General features: G+C 43.1%; 1 protein-coding gene and 1 long non-coding RNA gene across 4 annotated transcripts in view; one reads left to right on the top strand and one right to left on the bottom strand.

The window, feature by feature from the left end:
- LOC142405959 (uncharacterized) overlaps nucleotides 1–17,989 on the bottom strand; it is a 26,854-nt gene extending 8,865 nt beyond the window's left edge. The window contains exons 1-2 of one of the 2 annotated variants that reach the window (XR_012774402.1): nucleotides 17,870–17,989; nucleotides 13,951–14,029 (exon numbers count right to left, since the gene is read on the bottom strand). This is a non-coding gene — a long non-coding RNA (uncharacterized LOC142405959). Of the gene's footprint in view, nucleotides 1–13,950; nucleotides 14,030–17,161; nucleotides 17,334–17,869 lie in introns of those variants that run through there. The other variant, XR_012774403.1, reaches the window with a different exon arrangement.
- SLC39A6 (solute carrier family 39 member 6) overlaps nucleotides 17,849–22,133 on the top strand; it is a 19,372-nt gene continuing 15,087 nt past the window's right edge. Inside the window, exons 1-5 of one of the 2 annotated variants that reach the window (XM_075494183.1) lie at nucleotides 17,869–17,974; nucleotides 18,649–18,800; nucleotides 19,245–19,998; nucleotides 21,317–21,497; nucleotides 21,770–21,939. In XM_075494183.1, coding sequence (XP_075350298.1) covers nucleotides 19,279–19,998; nucleotides 21,317–21,497; nucleotides 21,770–21,939 — 1,071 coding nt within the window. In that variant the 5' untranslated portion in view covers nucleotides 17,869–17,974; nucleotides 18,649–18,800; nucleotides 19,245–19,278. Of the gene's footprint in view, nucleotides 17,975–18,648; nucleotides 18,801–19,244; nucleotides 19,999–21,316; nucleotides 21,498–21,769; nucleotides 21,940–22,133 lie in introns of both variants that reach the window. The other variant, XM_075494182.1, reaches the window with a different exon arrangement.

Genomic DNA, 22,133 nt, shown 5'->3' with positions numbered 1-22,133 from the left:
CTATATTGAAGATTGGAAATGCAGTGCTTATATTTAGTTTGATAAGGCACCAAAGACTTATAAGCTTGTGACTCACTTCTAGACTAAGGCAGGAACTTTTCAACAAATTCTTTGTCTGAAAAAAAGGGCATCCTCTTTGTAGCCACCCTTTAAGTACTGGAATACTGTGATGAGATCCCTCTGAGCTCTCTCCTCTCCAGGGAGAGACTAACTCCATCAGTCTTTCCTCAGAGGGGAGGTTCTCCAGCCCTTTGATCATCTTCATGGCCTTCCTTTAGACCCCCTCCTGTCAGTCCACGTCTTTCTTGAATTGTGGGGACCAGAACTGAGCACAGGACTCCAGGTGTGGCCTGACAAGCACTGCACAATTGATCTTGTGAATTTTACAGTTTGGAATGATCTTATTAATGAAGATCTTTTTTGCTTTGGCTTCTAACCCTATTTTTAATTATATAAAATTAAGGAAAATTTAAAAATTGCTCATTTAAATCAGTGGATTTCAGGCTTGAGAAAAGAGCTTTGGGAAGACAGGATATGCCTCAAAGAAAACAGCAAACAGTGCCATTTATAAGACACAAAAGCTGCAATTTATATAAAAATATACAGACAGAAAATGACAACAGAATTGAGAATTGCAAATTTGGATCAACACACACCATATGACAGCAAAACTGTCTTGGGAGCACAAAGGTTGAAAGGAAAAGAGCATTGCTTTCGTCCCTTTTAGAGTATGAAGTGTTAAAATAATCAGACTTTCTACATAGTGACATCATAAATTATACAGTTGTAACAGTAGCAAAGGGAATGATGTTGTTAGGAGAAAGAGTTCTTAGCTATGTTTTTTTCTATGATTGTAGAGAAGAAAATTTCAGTCCAAATAACTATTGCAAATGCGGTTAAAGACACCACAGACAAACTGCTTTTAGAAGATCTATTTGTAAGAAACAAAGAGAATGGAATTTTAGATGTTAACAATGTAAAGCTACTAAGGCTTCTGCAAGAAGACAGTATCCAAAATATTAAAGATTGGCAGCAGCTTTTTTTTTTCTTCTCCTCAGTAGGTAATATGTGTCTTTTTTCCCTTGTTCAGAAACACACCTTCAGGTCTGAAGAATTCATTATCCTTTTACCATTTTTAAAGCTTTCAAACCTAGCAACTCTTCTGCTCTTGCTTGCTATTTATCTGTTTTCAAGGAAGATGGTAGACTTGTTTAAAGTCTCTGCTTGTCAGTTCCTAATTATAAGCTTTTGCCTTGTTAAAATGTTTGTATACATGTTCTTATAAGCATTTACTTAATTCAAAAATTATTATTTTTTCCACAAAAAGACCCTAAATATAAAAATATTGTGTCCAGAGTCTGTAAAATTTAGTTTTTGAAAATAATGTTCAAAACATCTGTGAAGAGACACAAGGAATATAGAGAGCTTAAAACACTGTATTCTAAAAATTAAAAGACCTTGCCAGTAATCAATACTAACAGTATACTGAATGATACGATGATTTTGCAGCTGCATTCTCAGCTGCCCATAATTAGAATGAATAGTACATATATATAGAACAATAATTATTGAGAATCTGTCCAAACATTGTGCCTCAGCTTCAAATGAACGCCCTACATGGACTTAGTAGAGTACGCATTCAGGCACAAAATTATCATCACAGAAAAGTGAAAATTAACATCTTAAAGTATGAGTTACTTCATGATTAACAATGTTATTTACAGTAAAATTCAGAAAGCTAAGGTATTCCATAAATAATACTATCTTCGAAAATGCCATTTGGTTGTCATTATTGTATTTGCAACAGAGTTTTCTCCCTCTTCCACTTGGTAACACTGTTGTATATTACTTTCTTTCAGTAAGTATGAGAAAGACTGATGTCCACAACCTACTGTTATGCGAGCAGGCAACCAAAGACCTCAGGTAACTGAGTGGCTACCATGGAGAAAAAGTTAAGAAAATATATGCCTGTTTACAAAAGGCTTGATCAAAAGCCCGCGGAACAAAGCTGTGTAGCGCCCAGCAATGCTATCAGACTTCAGTAGTCAGGTTAATCTCAGTTTATCCTTTTACTTATTTTATGCTTTCTAAGTAAATGGTCTGATCCATCTCTATGGCTACTTAGCAAGCAACAAGTTTTTGACAAGTTTTGTGACATTATTACCACCACGCTTCCCTACCCCTCAGTTTGATTCTTGACTAAGGCACAAGATGAATTTCTGTTGCCAGGAAGCACCAAATCAAACACTAGGGCTTCCATTATTTTTGTACTGGAACAAATTTCCAGTAATAATGACTCAGTGGTTAACCCCTTCTCTTGCAGCTCACATAGCTGACAGGAAGATCTTACCTATAGGCAAGAGGATACTGCCAACTTAACTCATACCTTTACATCTTCAACCAAATCATCCTAAGCCTCTCAGCAACACATTTTATATGTACGTATGTCTGTCTGTCTGTCTGCTTACTTACATATTCGACTGTTCAAATTGCTTCAGCTCGCAAACCTACTAAGCATACTTTGTAGTATGTGAAATGGACTGTCCACAAAGAAGAGTTTCTTTTTTATCTTTGTATAACCTTGTGGGCAGATGCAAGCTGGTTTTGCCAACATATGTGTGACTCCATTAGCATCCGGCACCAAACCTGAACAAGTTCTTTGAGAAGACTGGAGAGACAAGCTCTGACTCAGTGACTTGCTAATGTGGTCTCCGCCTTTTGGATTAGAGCAGACTCATGTTCTGTTTACTCAGAACATACAGAGTTTGTTCATTACCTGCCATCCATACAACACTGTCGCTGTCCTTTACAAAGCTGCCTACAAACTAATTAAGCATTACTAACACGACTTTTCTTCAGTATTATTACATCTTAACGTTGTTGGACCTCTCCTTTATCCTTCCCTTCTCTCCTGCCCAAAGGAAAAATAGAACAGAACAGAACAGAATAGAATAGGACTATTTCAGTTGGAAGGGTCCTACAACGATCATCTAGTCCAACTGCCTGACCAATTCAGGGCTGACCAAGCTAAAGCATGTTGTTAAGGGCATTGCCCAAATGCCTCTTAAACACTGACAGGCTTGGGGCATCGACCATCTCTCTAGGAAGCCTGTTCCAGTGTTTGACCACCCTCTCAGTAAAGAAATGCTTCCTCATGTCCAGTCTAAACCTCCCCTGGTGCAGCACTGAACCATTCCCACGTGTCCTGTCACTGGATACCAAGGAGAAGAGCTCAGCACCTCCCTCTCCACTCCCTCTCCTCAGGAAGCTGCAGAGAGCAATGAGGTCGCCCCTCAGCCTCCTTTTCTCCAAACTAGACAAGCCCAAAGTCCTTAGCCACTCCTCATAGGACATACCTTCCAGCCTTTTCACCAGCTTTGTTGCCCTCCTCTGGACTCATTCAAGAACTTTAGCATCCTTCTTAAATTTTGGGACCCAGAACTGCACACAGTGCTCAAGGTGATGCGTTGGTACAGCAGGATAATCACCTTTTTTGATGGGCTGGTTATGCTGTGTTTGATGCACCCCCGGATGCGGTTTGCCCTCTTGGCGAACCTGCTGGGGCACACTGGTGACTCACATTGAGCCTGCTGCCGACCAGCACCCCCAGATCCCTTTCTGCAGGGCTGCTCTCCAGCCACTCCTCTCCCAATTTATACTTGTGCCCGGCATTGCTCCATTCTAGGTGCACAATCCAGCATTTTGACTTGTTAAATTTCATTGCATTAGTCATTGCCCAATGCTCCAATCTATCTAGACCCCTCTGCAAGGCCTCTTGTCCCTCAAGAGAGTCAACAGCACCTCCCAGTTTGGTATCGTCAGCAAATTTACTAATGGTACATTCAACTCCTGCATCCAGATCATTGATAAATACATTGAACAGAACTGGCCCTAGAATTGAGCCCTGAGGAACACCACTGGTGACCAGATGTAACCCCCATTCACCACAACCCTTTGAGCTGTGCCCTTCAGCCAGCTCGTCACTCAGCACACCGTGAACCTGCTCATCCCACAGCTGGACAACTTCTCTAGAAGGATATGTGAGGGACAGTATCAAAAGCCTTACTAAACCCCAGAAAAACTACATCCACCACCTTCCATAGCTTCACTAAGGGCAAATCGTGCCCGACAAATTTGGTGGCCTTCTACACTTGGGTTACAGCATTGGTGGATAAGGGAAGAGCAACTGACGTCATCTACCTGGACTTCCACAAAGCATTTGACACTGTCCCGCATGACATCCTTGTCTCTAAATTGGAGAGACATGGATTTGACGGATAGACCACTCGGTGGATAAGGAATTGGCTGGATGGTCACACTCAAAAGAGTTGCGGTCAACGACTTGATGTCCAAGTGGATACCAGCGGCAACTGGCATTCCTCAGGGGTCAGTATTGGGACTGGTGCTGTTTAACATCTTCGTTGGCAACATGGACAGTGGGAGTGAGTGCACCCACAGCAAGGTTCCCAACGACAGCAAGCTGTGTGGTGTGGTCAACATGCTGGAGGGAAGGGATGCCATCCAGAGGGACCGTGACAGGCTTGAGAGCTGGGCCCGGGCAAACCTCATGAAGTTCAACAAGGCCAAGTGCAAGGTCCTGCACATGGGTCAGGGCAATCCCAAGCACAAATACAGGCTGGGTGGAGAATGGATTGACAGCAGCCCTGAGGAGAAGGACTTGGGGGTGTTGGTTGATGAGAAGCTCAGCATAACCCGGCAATGTGCACTTGCAGCCCAGACAGCCAGCCATACCCTGGGCTGCATCAAAAGAAGCATGGCCAGCAGCTCTACTCCACTCTCATGAGACCCCACCTGGAGTACTGCATTCAGCTCTGGCCCCCAACATAGGAAGGGCATGGACCACAAAGATGATCAGAGGGCTGGAGCACCTCTCCTATGGACACAGGCTGAGATGGGGTTGTTCAGCCTGGAGAAAAGAAGGCTCTGGGGAGACCTTATAGCAGCCTTCCAGGACCTGAAGGGGGCCTACAAGAAAGCTGGAGAGGGACTTTTTACAAGGGCATGTATTGATAGGACAAGGGGTAATGGCTTTAAACTGAAAGAGGGTAGATTTAAATTAGGTATAGGGAAGAAATTCTTCACTATGAGGGTGGTGAGGCACTGGAACAGGTTGCCCAGAGAAGCTGCGGATGCCCCATCCCTGCAAGTGTTCAAGGCCAGGCTGGATGGGGCCTTGAGCAACCTGGTCTAGTGGAAGGTGTCCCTGCCCATGGCAGGGGGTTGGACCTACATGATCTTTAAGGTCCCTTCCAACCCAAACCATTCTATGATTCCCTTCATCCACTAGGCGGGTGACCTTATCATAGAAAGACATCAAATTAGTTAAACAGGACTTCCCCTTTGTGAACCCATGTTGACTGTGCCTGATGACTGCATTATTCTTTAAATGCCTTTCAATAGTACCCTGTATAATCTTCTCCGTAATTTTTCCAGGAACTGAGGTTAGACTAACAAATCTGTAGTTTCCTGGGTCTTCCCTCACGCCCTTGTAAATTGGAATAACACTGGCTAGCTTCCAGTCAGCAGGGACCTCCCCAGACTCCCAAGAACTTTGGTAGACGATCGAGAGAAGTCCTGCCACAACATCCGCTAGCGCCTTCAGTACTCTGGGATGAATCCCATCAGGCCCCACGGACTTGTGAACATTCAGCTGATACAGCTGGTCCCTTACAATTTCAGTGTCCACAAATGGAAAGTCACTGTTCCCACACTCGTGGTCCTCCGACTCAGGGGACTGCACAGCCCAGGTCTATCAGTGTTATTAAAGACTGAGGCAAAAAAAGCATTGAATGCCTCTGCTTTTTCTTCATCCCTCTTAGTCAGATGACCATCCACAACAAGTATCAGTCCAATGTTTTCTTTAGACCTCCTCTTGCTATTAAGGTACTTAAAAAGCCCTTCTTGTTATCTGACACAACACTGGCCAGTTTCAACTCTAATTGAGCTTTGGCCTTTTGTGTCTTCTCCCTGCATATAGGAACCACAGCTCTGTACTCTTCCTGCGAAGCCTGACCTTGCTTCCAGAGATCATACATTTCTTTTTCCTCTTGAGCTCCATGAGGAGTTCCCCATTCAGCCAAACTGGTCTTCTGCCCTGCTCGATTGACTTACGACATGGTGGAATTGCCTGCGCCCGTGCTTCTAAAAGGTGCTTCTTAAAAACTGACCAGCACTTGTGGACCCGTAAGCCCTCAAAAGTAGATTCCCAGGGTACTCTGCTAAATAGCTCCCTGAATAGCTTAATGTTTGCTCTCCTGAAGTCCTGGGTAGCAACTCTGCTGTCCTTTTTTCTCATTACACCGAAAATTTTAAACTCAACCATTCCATGATCACTGTATCCAAGACAGCCACCTACCATCACATACCCCATGAGTCCTTCTCTATTCACAGATAGCAAGCCTAGGAGGTCACCTTTCCTAGTTGGCTCACTGAGTACCTGTGACAAGAAGTTATCTCCTACAAACTTCAAGAATTTCCAAGACCTGCTCATCACAGCAGTATGATATTCCCAGCTGATGTCTGGGAAGTTGAAATCTCCCATAAGGATGAGGGCTATCGATCCAGAAATTTCTCCTAACTGCCTATAAAATAACTCATCAGTGCTTGCATCCTGGCTGAGAGATCAGTAGTAGACACCCACTACAACATCTCCTTTGTTTTCCATCCCCCTAACCCTCACCCAGAGGCTCTCAACTATACCATCGCTTAACTGTAAAGGTTGTACAATCAAACCTCTCCCTTACATACAGCGCGATACCTCCACCTCGCCTGCCTTGCCCATCCCTCCTGAACAGCCTGTAGCCCTCCATCCCAGCACTCCAATCGTGGGACTCATTCTACCAAGTCTCACTAATACCAATGATATCGTAGCTCTGGGCTAAGCTGACCAACGCTTCCAGTTCATCCTGTTTGTTTCTCGTACTGCATGCATTAGTGTACAAGCATTTCAGACATGCTCCTGAGCCCTCCGTGCTCCCAGGAGCAGTGTAAATGTTTCCACTAGCATTGCCACCCTCAGGCGATGCCATCCAACCCTTGGCTTACCTACTGCAATCCTGTTGGTATCCCTTTCCCCCATCGATTCTAGTGTAAAGCTCTCTCGATCAGTGCCACCAGCTTACGCCCAAAGAGGCAACTGCATGTGCAAAGGAATATTTTGGTGGTTCTCAAGTATGTAAAGCTTCATCTTTCCTTCTCACCTCCTGAAGAGAAAAACGGCAGTTGCATGTGCAAGGAATATTTTCTTTGTTTTCAGGTATGTAAAACTTCATTAAAAAGACTCAGATGAAAAAATGCCTTTGTATAAGGAACAGAAAGTAGTTAGAAAAGAAGACCAGCACATGCAGGTCACAGGACAAAGTGATGAGGGAAGCATTTGCAGAAAATAATACAGCAACCATTGCTCTAAATGCAGTATTAGATCTTTCTGCATTTTGCATCTTCCTACAGGAGCCTTCTCTGGCTGATAACTGCAGCACTAGCAATTGTGGAGGTTTTATCACGAGTCCAGAAATACACGATAAAGTGTGAAATACAGTCCAGAAATATCTGGTATTCAGCTTTTTGAATTATTTGAAAAAGTCTGTTTTAAGTTTCTGGGCTCTTGGTTGCAAAAAAACTGAAAGCAGAGATTGCTGAATCTCTGACATCAAAAGGTAGCTTTTATTATTATTTTAATCTCAGAGACTTTAAGTGACTCAGGCTTGCTTTCAGAATTTGGCTGACTGTTTTTTAATACTTATGATTAGTGATCCTTGGCCTTCTCTTTTCCTTGCTCTTTTCTGAAATACTAAAGTGCATCAAGTGGATCAAATTTTCTTTTTTTTCCCCTGGAACTGCAAGAGCTAGAAATGTATTTTAAACACATGGACACTGATATTCATTCCTAAAGACATGATTAAATAAGCAGTACTTTATGGCTTTAAAGTAAACATTAGAAAACAAAATTCAGTATAGAGTCATGAATTCACAACAGGTAGGTATTAAGTCCTCTACACCAAATACATTTCCTGCAAATTGCTACATGTCTTCATTCCCCTCTTCATGATTTAAGCTGTAACTGCTCAGGAGACAGAGCACAGAGAATACATTAAGGCTTTTCTGAATTGACCAAATTTGAGTTGGCAGTGTGAAACATAAGATAATGAAAAAACACCTTTCTCCTTTTCCCGCAATTACTTTGTTAGTTAAAGCATTATTAGTTAAAACATTCACCCTGGAGGACAGGACTTCTCTCACTTCAGGTCTCACTTTTGCTCCATCCTTTCACCAACTTGCAATAGTTAGTCAAAGTTAATCCTTGGGCATTGGGTCAATGGCTTCAAGTAAAGCTTTTAGAATATACCGCAGTGAAAACTCAGACTTACTAGAGCTGTGCTGCACTACATTAGCACGTGCTCCCACTCCATCAAGTCAGGACACCCTCCTGGGGTTGGTTGGAGCCGATGGTATAGGCAATGGCTTTCATATATCTGTAGGCCTCTAACCCAAACCTCTGATCTCTGCATTTGGTGAATTAAGCAGACTGGAAGCACCATCCTTTCTCAGGACACCACTTAGGAAGAGATCTGCTTATTATCAGGAGGCTGGGAGATTACAACTGACTTGTGTAACCACTACATCATTTTTTTTCTTCCCTGGTAAAAACATTCTGGTGACACTTTGAAGAAAATAAACTCTCCTCAGCTGTGGAGGAGGGGGAAGAGATGTGGTCACCTGGTCAATGACTACACAATGCTCATTTTCTGGATGCTCACTTGCAACCTGATTTACAGACAGGCTGAGAACCTCTCATGGGACCATTTACCATCAGTGCACGTTTTGCTTTCTAACAAGAAGTTAACCCAAAAACATACTCTGGGGAAAAAAAAAAACAAACCAAAAAAAAACTCAGGAAAAAAAAAAAATCACAAACGGGGTGCCTAAACTATTGCACAGTAAGCATAAAAATCCTTTTTTTCTGATTGCTACCAGTGCAGCATCTCTGCAGGAGCTCTCAGCGTTGAAGGTATTGTTGAGCAAAACCAGCGGAATAACTCAGCACAAAAAAAAATGGCAAAGGCTTGAACTGAAATTCTTACATATAGAGTAGGATTTTTTTTGCTGTCACTCATGCTCTATTTCCAATTTTGTTTCTCTATTTTACTTTTGCAGGTATCTTGAAAGCATAAATGGTAGGGAAATTAGTATCTGTTATCAGTATGTAGAGTTTTGTTATTTTTTGAGTGTAAAAGCATTAATGCATTTTTAGTAACTTTGTGCGATTGACTCAGAACTGTGAATAGCACCTTCCAATTGTACAGTAGTAACTGGATTACTTTGGAATTTTGCAAAGCAGTTTGCTCTCAAGCTGAAGAAAGGAAAACAGGCAACTGTCTTACAAGAAGAAAGTTCAAAACTGAGTACGAGGAGAAATATGAGAAAGTTAGAATCTGGAAATTCTCTGATGTCCTGAACAGAAGAAAGCATTGAACTAGTCATGGTTCACAGCAGAATATGAAATGAAAGACTTAAGAGAATCCAGATGACTGAACCCAGACAAACTGTAACATCTTAAGTAATCCACCAGCGCCCATTGTCACAGGGTTGAAGAACCGCCATTCAGGGTACTAAAGGACAGGCTGCTGTTTCTTCTGGAAGGGACTGTTACGAACTAAAACTGCAAGCAACAGCTGAAAGCAAAGGAAGAGCTACAGAATTTGACAGCTATGACATTAAAAGTATCTGTGTACTTATATGTCTGAAGCAAATAAGATTGTATCTTAAAAGGTTAAGTTAGGAGAGCATGTTTTAGCTATAGCTCTCAGGCCATCAGATCACCTGAAACAAGTCAGAATGAAAAAGCGAGTGCAGCACAGCATTTAGTGTCCTGTCAGTGCCCAGTAACAGATACACTACTTACTGGGCTGCGGTTTTGTTGTCATTGTCTGGCAGCAAGATCATTTGTTTTAATGACCTTCTGCCATCATGTGAAAGCAATAGCTCTTTTGATTGGACATGTGGTAAAATTAAGGGTAATTGGTATTCCACTGACAATATACAGTAGGTGCCTCATTGTGCTGCTGACAAGATCTGATGGATGCTGCTTCAAGAACATAGAGGTTTAAAGGAAATTAGTTTGATGGGAAAAAAATTGCAGTGCCACATTTTCAAGTTATCTAGTAGTGTTCTATTTCACAAGAGATATTATACCATCCAAATTTAATACATACCAGCCAGAAGAAACCAGAATGACAATAATCCTAAACATTATTGTGGCATCTGTCATATGCTGTATGAGGTTATTTTTTTTATCATAGTTTTGAAACAAGCGCACGTGAAAACAACAATAATTTAACAAGAGTGAAGACATCACAGTACCAGTTTATCAAAACAGGCAAGTCTTGAGGCCAACAACAGGTCTCCTACCCACACCTCCTTTTTCCTACTAGAAATGTTACAGGAAGTCCTGAACATTACAGCTGGGCTGCTAGGCATCTAGAAACCTACTTAGCATATGCTAAGTAGTTGCAGAGGTGTAGCATACCTAGAGTTTTAGAAGTGCTACATGCAGTTTTAGAGTTTATCTAGTTGTGTACCATTAGTACAATGCATTTTGGACACTATCTATTCTGCAGAACATAAACAAGCAGGTGTGGCATGTCCCAAGACCTACCCAACACATGCACTGCTACTTCTTTCCAGAAAGTGCCAGAGAGAAATATTGCAATCATTTTAATGTATAGATTATATAGTAAACATCTGCACCTGTGATCTAGCCCTTGTGTCAGAACAGGTTTGCTTCAACTATTACCTTAATTGCAGTCATAAAAGCTTTACTGATCTGAATTTAAGCTTACAGTATTCATTAAAGACAACCTTTTAAAACAGCATGGGAACTCTAGATCCAGACTGAAGAATGTAAATAAGCGGCCTTAGATTCTGAGATGCTGAGTATCCATTAGCTTCAGTGATTTCAAAGGCATTTGGGTATGAAAACTTTGATTTTAAACTTGAGATCAGAAAGACAACTTCCCAAATGCATGCCTTCCGATTATCTTCTGTATCCAGGAGAGAGCCTAAAATACAGGAAAAACTGCTGTGCTCATATATGCTTTTTGAATCCAGCTCTTAACTCTCCTAGCTCTGCAAAGTAACATGAACACTAAAAATTTATTTGAACAGTACATTAAGAAACTATGACTTCCATTATTACAATCTATTTTCAACATACACAAATGAAAGTGGCATCATTTTTCTGTTATGACAAAGCAAAGCAGGGTGCAAAAAAGGAGCAAACTCTGTCAAAGAGAAAGGTAGCCAGCCATAAATCCAGTACTGTGTTCAGCCCAAATAAAAGAGCCCCAACAGAGGTCATCCTAGTGCAACATCCTTTTTACAGGACACTGCACCTAAAACTGGAGAGAATATGCTGCTACCATGACCATCAGTCTTCGCCGTCAATTTTCTCATTACCAAGGGAATGTTGCATTGTTGACACTCATTGCCTTCACTTCTTTACCTGAGCCAAAAAGCTCAATGCCATCCCAGTAAGATTTGCAGCCCACCTTTGCTGACTGAACCAGGGCATTTGAGATTCAGGCTTCTATCTATGCAACCAAATGAGGAAAAAAGGAAGAGACAAATGAGGAAGCTATTGTTTCTGTGTTTTTCAAATATAACTTTTTCTAATTAAGCAGAAATTTGTTGATGAAAGAATTGTTACCCCTGTGTTTTAGACGTGTAAAACGTGCATGTTCTATGATGCAGAATCTCTTTGGCAACTTTTAGAAGTAAATAAAATCTCTAAGCTCCAGATGATAAACTGTCCTCAGACACTTTAACTATTATATTCCTATGGCACAAAGGAACAGAATCTCCATCCTGGGATACCTTGTAATTATGTTGTAGATTCCCCTGTGAAGATATGTAATAACTTATGCTACTTAAAAGCATGCCGTGCATGAATAAATGCTCTTACTCTCTTCCTTCAGCATCTTCCAGTCAATAGCATTTACAATAATGTATAAAATTATTATATATTATTGTATTGTGTATATTGTATATATTGTATATATATAGTCTTGCTATATAACAAAGTGCATTGTTCTATAATTCTGAATAGGTCTCTCTGGAGTGTTTTTTTTTTCCTTACTCATTTTCTCCGTATTCTTTTCTAGTATACTTTGCTGCTGCTTATACTCTTTTCCTTCCTGAAAACTCAGCCTTTCTGTGTCTAGATCTAATACCACCACAATACCCAAATAACAATAATTACTAGAGGTTACCGAACCTTGTTGCCCAGTAAAGGCCAGGCTGCCACTGCCCTGGGTCCAGTCAGTAGCGAGGACACTACAGCATGTTTTCTCAATAGGTGGAGATGCACACAGTACACACACACACGCACGCACACACACACGCGCGCGCGCATGCGGCTGGCCGGCCACACAGATACACAGACAGAAGAGGCAGCCCTCACACAATCACCAACAGCACCAGCAGCCACATCCTGTTCCCCTGTCTGGCTGATTAGGATGAAAGCCCGTTAGCAAGGAACACATACGTGGATACAATACAAATCCCTCCAGCAGCTGCTCTTAGACACTCCATCTGTCCAGTAACTGCCTGCTGGATCCTCTGGTGTCTCCAGTTGCTGGCATCCAGACATATAAGCCCCTGAGGCCCGTAGCCCCACACGGGTTGCTGGCACCCAGACCCCCTGGTGCATGTGCACACACTGACACACACACTATGACTCTCTCTGCTAACTGGCCTTAGTCAATCTAGTACCTGGCCCCTGAATCCCCTGGTCTGACAGTCGCTTCATGCACAAAGGCACACACAAACAGGCTTTCTTGCAGCTGGTGCCCTGATCCCATGGATCCTTCCGACAGCCAGCTTGGACCTCCTGGTTCCTCCCATAGCCAACACTCAGGGTGCTCTGGTCTCTCCAGTATGCAGCCCAGGCTTATGGATGCTCCAGTACTTGGCTCCCAAGCCTCTTATCCTACTAGCCTGCTAGTCCAGCTTAATGTTCATTAGCAATTACAGACACTGATGTACACATCCACACAATATGCATGCGCTCCAGTCTCTCCAGTTGCTGCCACACAGACACCTATGACGCTTGGCCCTCTGTCCAGCTGCTGGCACTCAGACCTCCACACACTCCAGTCTTTCCAGCTGCTGGTATCACAGAAGCATGGGCCCCTGTGACCGCCGGTCCCCTCTCCAGTCGCTGGCACTTAGATGTCCATCCACACAGAACAGACAGACCCTCACCCATGAAAACAGTTACAAATGGAGTTCAGTAGCAAGACTGGACAAGCAGCAGTGATCACATACAGGGCATGGCCAGAGAAGCGTACTGACCAGCAGCCTTGCAACTGGCTCCTTTTGTCACCTCTTCCCCATCTTCTCACATTTGTTCCTCCTCAAATCACCTTGATCCTCCTTTTCCCCACCTTGGTCCTTCCCCTAAACATTTTATAGTAAGTCTTGCACAATCCCAAGAATCTCTACCTCTGCATCCCATGATGACTCCAATGTCCCTCTCAGGGTGACTGGGTGTCTGTAGTGACAGAGGGAGCCTCTTCCATTGACTCATCTGGCGAGTTTCACACTTGGACATGAGGCTGATCCCCGCCCTTTGACAGCCCCAGGTCCAGGTCAGGATGGTTTCCCTGACTAGGTCACTGGAGTTTCACTGCCTCTCACTGCTCCTCTGTGCTCATGGCAATGAGCCTCTGATCACATCATGTACAGCTTACACTAAGATACTTTTCTGTGTTATTGTTACATTATCAAGCAAAGCATAACAATTTACAAATTATTTTCAATACTGATATTCTAGATACATCATAAGCACTGAAGAACACAAAATACAATCAAAATTACTGAAAACAAGAACAGCAACAGACTCAAACTGTGAAGTTCTTGGTTTATAAATACCTGGTGATCACATGTTCAAATTAGCAGTTTTTCCACTGACTTCAATAACTGATGGATCGGGCTAAAGGTAAAAGATGTTCTGTGGGGAAAAAATAGCACAACTTTAATATTTTATGTCTATTCTTTACTATTTTAATCATTTCAAGGCTTATTCTTTAGAAATTATTTGTAAACAGGTCTAAATTGAAATGCCATGACTATAGCCAAGATTTGTAAGAAAATTATACAAGCCAAAGCCTTACCCTGGCAGTTAGTGCTTCCCCGGGCATTTGTGCAGCTACGCACAGCACAAAAGGATCTAATGCTCTTGCTGCGCAGCTTCCCAATAATTGTTTCTTTTGTTAAAACCTCTCCATTTCTGAGATGGAAAAGAATTTGTTGGACATGAGAATGAGCCACTAAAGAGAGACGGGAGCATAGCAGAAGGTCCTGGAGATTCGTACAGAAGGACTTGTGTACTGCTTGTTAGCATCTCTGTTGAAGGATGTATGTTTATATATGTTTTGCTACTTAAGGAACGACTGCTCTGTACACATGCTAATGAAAAAAACTCCAAAACTCAACTTGTAGGTTGCTGAAAATCTGCAGCCACTCAGCAGACATAACTAGTAATACTATTGTTTTCCAGATATAATTCTAAGTATTTTGAAAAGCAACATAGAACACACATGAACTAAGGACATTGCTACATTAAAATATATCTTTAGGACTTAAAGACTATAACACCATCAAATACGCAATTGCTAACTAGTTGTTCAGTATGGTATTGGAGAGAAGAACCTACTGGAACAATAACAGAAGTAATTGCTGCTTCGGGGATTTCTTTACAATTGTGAAATGCTGTTAGTAGAATAAAAGGATTACTGGAGATTTTAAAGAAAAAACATGGGAGTTTTGTGTAAGGTTACACCTGTCCAGAAATTGTGTGGTAACAGCTTTGTGGTTTAAAACAAATATTTTTGTAACTCTCAGAGTTTTCATTGATTTTGTACGACATTTAATATTTCTAATCACATAGCTGTTCTCAATGAAAAGTTAAAAGGCAAGGAAATATTAAACTTTCCAAATCTCAATAAATTTTCAGGGGTGGACCACAGCAGAGTGGCTCTCAGCATCATGCTCAGGACCACTTCCCTGCCCACTTACTCATCATCACCTCTGTTAAGTGTGTAACGTTGGGCTCATACAACACATTTGTGATGAAGCCTTGCAATAGATAGCAATTGCAAGCAAAAAAACTAGAACTGCATGAACAGCCAGCTCCTTACTGGTCCCAAAGTGGTACGTTTTAAAGCATTTGCCCTGACACATACTCAGCAAAGCAATCAAGAAATTTTTGGGGAATGCTAGTTGCAACAGTTAAGCAGATGGTATTATTTCATAAACGTTTCTACTTCCATCATATTCTTCCTCATTCATCTCTTTTCCAAGCTAAGGCTGTCACCTCCTGAAAAGCCCTTCTGAACAGAAAAAAATAAACAAAAAATCCCAATGAGGATGATCTTTTCAATTCCCAACATACCGTTTTTGAAATAGAGGCCTGGAGCTACATGCTGTACTTAAGATGCAGTCCCATGACAGATTAAGACAGCAGTCGAACCGCTTCCCGGTTTGCTCTCTACTGACTCTCTAAATAATGCTTCCTGTTTGTCCACAGGTTGGGAGATTTTTATACATTCATTAAACCATCCACAAGGAACACCAAGACCCTTGTTTTATGTGATCACACCTACTCCAGAGCTCATGGCTGGACATGTATTCAGACTAAGTCACTGGATAACAGAAAGAGCCAAAATTACTAAAGTGCTTTAATTTTACCACGAGATAAACTTACTGAAATAAATTCTGGTACCATAAAACAGATCTGACCTCAAGTTTTACTGCAAATAAGTTTTTCAGGTAGATTGTTTTTACCAGCATGGGTTCTTTTTGCTTAGCTGACGTGTGTTAACTACTAAAATTAAAATAAAATTTAAAAAATAAAAAAAAGATTGCATTTTATCACTGAAGACCAGTTCTGTGTGACCTAAGCTCTGACACTTAGATCTGTAAATGACCTTGACAAGATGCGAGAGGAAACTGCAGATTTGACACAATGAAACAGGCGGAGCCAGTGGATGCATTCAAGAGGCTAGAAAAACAGGCTCCATCATTTAGCAGCTGTAATTCGAAAAGATTAAAAAACCCACAATTTACAACAATCAAATGCCTAACATTAGCATCTTAGGCATAAATGTTGTGTTACTGAAATATTAGAAAGGCATCTGGGAAACAATATTCATGCAAAATGAACTAGCATTAAAGAAAAAAAACCCACCCACTCCTGCATTTTATAGCCTCCCCCTCTTCCTCCAGGAAAGAAAAAAAAAAAAGAGTAAGGCTGAGGGACACAATATTTTTTCAATACTTCAAAAGCTAGTGCATGGAATAAATCCATAAACTTCTGATATGTTGCTCTCTGTTTCTGGAGTTGTTCACAACACATACTTCCCTTCTGTCCTTCAGTCAGCTGAACTCAAAGAGGTTTAATTCAGTCAGAGAGTTGGAGGTATTAGGCATAAAGAAGATACATCTGTCACCTCCTGACTGGCGAGCAAGGTGGTACTGTCAAGAGCAGCAGACAGCAGAAGGAGAAAGATGGCTGAGAATGGTTTGGATGTTAAATTTAAGTCGCTGGTGTAACATTCAGGAGCCGTCAGTAAAGCCAGATCCTAGGGCAGGATTCAGTGCTGCCTTCACACTCCAGCAAACTAAAAAACCTTGGCAATCGATCACACAAGAGAGGCCAAATTCCAAAGCCAGCTGGGATGGGTAAGCAGAACTGCACGCACTGTACTAGCAGTATTAATCAATGTGATGGTAGAAAGTAAAACTCTGGAAGTGGTGGAGAAAAAAAGAGGAAATGCAAGAGAGCCTATGCCTGGGACATACAGCGGTCATGGGGTTATGGCCAGTTAAGAAAAGTCGTACTGCAAAGCAACATTTGAAAAATACAGTATGCCTATTCAGGAGAAAGCAACATGTTTTCAGCAAGTTTCAAGCCTTTCTCCAAGGCCATCTCAGTCCTTTCTTACTGGCTCTTTGACCACTCGTGCACAGAGTGCAGCTTTCTTCTGCCAGATCATTAATTATAACGATAGGTTCAACCAAACAGGGCTCACTGCAATACCCTAGTGGACGTCATCAAAAAGCAGCATTGCTTCCCATCTACCTGCACCCCTTGTTTACAACCAGTCAGTCCACTTCCAGTACTTGCTTGCCCACACACATACTCTTTTCAAGACTGGGAATCCTGGTACAAAACCCTTTCCAAGACTCTAAGGGATGCTACCACACCCAGCATGTTCACCGAAACCATGGCTGCAAGCCCAGAATGACTTGTGTTTTCAGGTAGTATTCCTCTTACTCTCTTCTACAGCTGATTTTAATTCTCTTGGGAGTATTTCACCCCTCCCAACGAACCGCCATCTTCCAAACGACACTAAATCCAAATTTCAGTGTTTTCGCTATAAGGACCCTCTCGGGATTCAGCCTTCCTCACGGGTCACCTCCTCCCTACCGCGGACTCTCACCTGCTTTGCCCTTCCCCAGCTGGCACAGTTCCTCCGGGTCCCCCCTCCCGGGGCTGGGCTGGGCCAGGCGGCCCTTGCAAGCCCGTACAGACCCCGGGACCCGGGAGCAGCGCCCACCACCCCCTCCCGCAAAGCACCCGCCCTGCGAGGGGCGGCGGCGGCAGATGGGGGGGCGGCGGGGCCTTCCCGCCACCCTCCTTCCCGCCGCCCTCACAGCGCCGGGGACGGCTCCAGCCGGCGTCGAAGCCACCCCCCCGGCCGCCGCCGCCACGCGCTCCGCCGTCCCCACGTGACGCCCGCCCCGCTTCTCCGTTGGCCGCCGGGGAGACGCGTGACGGCCGCCGTACCCGGAAGAGGAAGGGAAGCGGGGCAGGGAGTGGCCGGCGTGCGCGCGTGGACAGCGGCGGGGGAACGGTCCGGCGGCGGCGGGGCCCGTCCCGGCGGCGGGCGAGGTAAATTCCTCCTCCTCCTCCTCCTCCTCCTCCTCCTCCTCCTCCATCACCATCATCCCGCGGCGGCGGGCAGGCTGCGGGGCGGCCGTGTGCGCCTCACGGTCGGGCAGGAGCCGGTTAGCCGCGTGGCGGTGGGGTGGGCCGGGCCGCTGGAACCGCCGCCGGGTGAGGCGGGGCTGGGCTGGGCCGGGCCGAGCCGAGCCGAGCCGGCGGCTGCATCGCCGCGGGGCTGCGCTCGTCCCCGCCCCCGGTGTGCGCTGGCAGCCGCGGGTAGCGGTCCCACGCGGCCCGGAAAGCGCCGGGGCCGGGGCCGCCCCTCCCGCCCTGAGCTCGCCGGGGGCCGCGGGCCGGGCCCGGCCGCAGCCTCGGCGCTCTGTGGAGCGCGGGTCTTTGGGGACGCCGCCTGCCTCCGGTGCGATGTGCAGCGGGGACTGCCGCGGCTCCTGCGCGACCCGGTGGCGGTGCTGCGTTTTTAAGGCTGATGATAATCTTGCAGGAGACGGTGAAGTTGTCTGCATTACGTTATGCTCTGTGTGTCTCCCCGAAAAAGGGCTGAGGCAGCCCTCTGACATAGGCCTGCACGCAGCCTAAATATCAGTTAATTCATCGCCTTGCTAGAGCACTTACGGAATAAAACACAGAAACGCTCATGCTTGTGAACATTTGGTCCACAGCAGCGGGGTGCCTGCCTAGCGAAAGGAGCCGTACGATGGCAGTGTTAAAACACAGGCAGAACGTGACAGCTTAAAAAAAAATACTTTTTGTGGAGTGCTGCAAACTCACACTGCTGGCTTGCCAAGAGCTCTGGGAAATCCAGTGATGGAAGGTTGGGAATTTTGATTTTTAGGCGGGAATATATAACTTATACTACTTATTCCTTGCTAAGAGTGAAATTATAAGGCTTCTTTTAAGCACAAGAAAAGCCTAACCTAGAACTCAGTTGGTGCACCCTTGAGGATGCTCTCATTGTTTACCTTGTGTTAGAAAACTGGCTCGGGCCAAGCTAAACAAAGGTAAGCTTGCACCTGGGGGGCGTTTACCCCCAGTGACCTCACTGTGGTACGCAGCTTCATCTCCTGCCGCCTGAGGCCACCTATCTGGGAAAAATGCTGAATGTGTAAGAAATGTAAACGGCTCTTCTCTTACTGCACTGATACTTTGAGCAGGGTTTGTTGTCGGTTTCTTTTGTTTAAGCAAATTATGAACATCTGTTACAGAGGAAGGTGTGATCAGTCTTATGCAAACTGTTAACATTTTCTTCTTTTTCTAGATTTTTTTTTTTTCACTGCTAAAAAGAAGCTGCAATGGAGAGTACAGTATCGGTCACTTTCCTTGTATCGTTTTCCATACTACTGTGTGAAAGTTATCATCATGGAGTGGAGACGGCTACTGTAGTGCATACATCGGAGAGAACTTTTCCAGAAAAGGCAGCTGGTGTTAATATAGACTTGGCAGGTTTAATACAGAAGTTTCACCTTCAAGAACTGTTTCATCGTTATGGAGAAAACAACTCTCTGTCGATTGAAGGGTTTAGAAAACTGCTCCAGAACATAGGTATAGATAAAATGAAAAGGATTAAAATAGACCATGATCACGACCACGATCATCACCTTCATCATAATCATGTTTCGTTGAGTAAAAACTCCGAGAAGACTGTTTGTCCAAACCATGAATCTGATGCTAACAAAGACCACAGGAACAGTCACTCAAAGGAACCTCATAAAGTAGAGAATGTAGAACATCGGCAGAACTTTGTACGCAGCAAGAACACCGTTAATGAAATAACGGCATCTATCATCACTGCTCCCACAGATGGCCACTCGGAATTACAGAATGTGCAACCTGGAGAAGTCAAGCCGATTGCTCGTTTAGGTCTGACCAGCTCTAATGCCGTTAATGTCACAGGTGGCAGTAATGCAAGTTGGCTTGCTAACAGCAAAGCAAATGGATCTCATACTTCTCCAAAGGGATCGGAAGGAGGAAGTTACCTGTATTCTAAACTGAAAAACCAAAATACCCAAGAGGTGAGACTGAGTCTGTTGTATTCTTGGGAATCCAGATCCACCAGGAATGTTGTTATTTGTCAGGTGCTTATCATTTAACTGGGTACAAGCTTTGTGGTGTAACAGTACTCATAGCAAAACACACACAAACAACTTTCCTTGAAACTTAACGTGTTGAAGGAATGTTGTATTATGTTCACAAGCTCAAGAGGAAAATATATATGCAAGCTAGTTAATTTTTAAATTTTTCCTAAGAAGAAGTATGTACTTACGTTAAGTATAAGCATACACTTGGTTTTATATATTTATTATTTATGTATTATTTTTAAATATTACTAAAAATGAAAAACCCTTCAAATTTAAAACTTGCTGTTCTGCCTTAAAGCCAGACTCTGTCTTGTTTTCCTAATAATGTGGTGAAGGTAAAAAGAAATCTAGTTAAAATACTGTCATTCTTATCAAAGCTGCCTCACAAATGTTAGATAATCCTATGGCAGATAGTGTAGAACTGCAGGGAAGTAACTGGCACCTTCTTCTTTCAACCCCCTTCCTCCCCATCTTCTTTAAGATTGTATATAGAGACCAACTGTAAAAAAGATTGCTGCAAAATGTTATTTGTTACTTTAAAATAGTAAAAACTAGTGCTGATAAAGTCTGTAGTTGTGTTGTAGACAGTTTTCTTGCACAATCAGATCTTTCTCCCTTAAAGGCTTTAAAAAGCAAGTGTCTCTCTGGGGTGTTAATGCGTGCAGCCATGCCAGGTAATTTGGAGTGGGTGTTGTGTAGCGTATGATTGTAGGTGCTGAATTCACAAGTTGTTCCTGTGTTCTGCACAGTTGGAGCAGAAGTACTACTGTTATTTAAACCCAGTGAGACTGTAGGTCGTATGTACAGTGGGGAACTCTTTATGTTCCCCACTGTATGTATGGGGAACTCTTCCTCTTGGAGGAAGCATGTGCAGACCATGTTCTATACAAGACTTTCCATAGTAATCACTTCTATAAAAAGGTATTTAACCTTCTTACTACTTCCTTATATGGCCTCTAAAACTGAGCAAAAAGTGTTAGGCTTTTTCTATTTGCACAGCAAAGCATCGCACCCCCTTGTGCTGAAAATGACTCACAAACCAGGACTCTCAAACGAGCTTTCTGGGCCAGAAGCAGGGTGGAGGTACAGTTCTTACTAAAATGGTTTGTTACCAGTTTTTAACTACCGTTGATATGGCTGTTTTCATGTGGTGCCACTGCATTTCAATTAAAATGGGATGTGCAGTCCTCTTGAGATATATCATGGTATTTTGGTTCTGGTTAATCTTTGACATGTGTCTGTCCTTCCACAGTGCTCCAGTGCGTCAAAACTGATGCAGTCCCATGGAATAGGTACTCAAGTATTGTTGACTGCTACAGAATTTAGTTACCTCTGTCCAGCTCTTATTAATCAGATCGATGGCAAATACTGCATAGTCCATGCAACTAGTGAAAAAGCTGAAACTCCTCCAAAAAGTTACTCTCTGCAAATAGGTAGGTTGTTTTTTTAACATGGAATAAAAGATTACTGGAAACCCATTTATGTTGGTTACAAATTTGAGAAACATATTTCAAAGTTGAAAGAAGTTTGTAATTTTCTTTTGGCACTTGACCATGTCTAGAGAGAAATCTTTGTGGCGTACCATTTGTTAACATCCAATTAATCAAATGATCAGGAGTGTTTGATAACAGGAATGTTAAGGAAACAAAATCTCATACAGCTGTTATTTATTCCTGCAACTTTTTTCTTTTTCTTTTTTTACCAGCTTGGATTGGTGGCTTTATATCCATCTCCGTCATCAGTTTTCTTTCCTTACTGGGTGTTATATTGGTACCGCTGATGAATCGCGTATTTTTCAAATTTCTTCTAAGTTTTCTTGTGGCATTGGCTGTGGGGACTTTGAGCGGAGATGCTTTCTTACATCTCCTTCCACATGTAAGTATTAATTACTGTTTCCTTCATTATCTCAAAGCAGAGAATTTGACACCTGTCTGTACTTCTTAGTGATAATTTTAATCCCTATTAATTAATACCCATTTGGTGAGTCATTTCTCAACCTTGTAAGGTAGATTATTTGATGGAAAGGTTTCCCATTTGGAACTGTTTGTATTATTTCACAGTCCTTACAG

The sequence above is a fragment of the Mycteria americana genome, chromosome 2, assembly GCF_035582795.1.
Source record: "Mycteria americana isolate JAX WOST 10 ecotype Jacksonville Zoo and Gardens chromosome 2, USCA_MyAme_1.0, whole genome shotgun sequence".
Taxonomy (NCBI): domain Eukaryota; kingdom Metazoa; phylum Chordata; class Aves; order Ciconiiformes; family Ciconiidae; genus Mycteria; species Mycteria americana.
The sequence above is the reverse complement of the archived record's forward strand: the minus strand, read 5'-3'. Positions and strand labels throughout refer to the sequence as shown.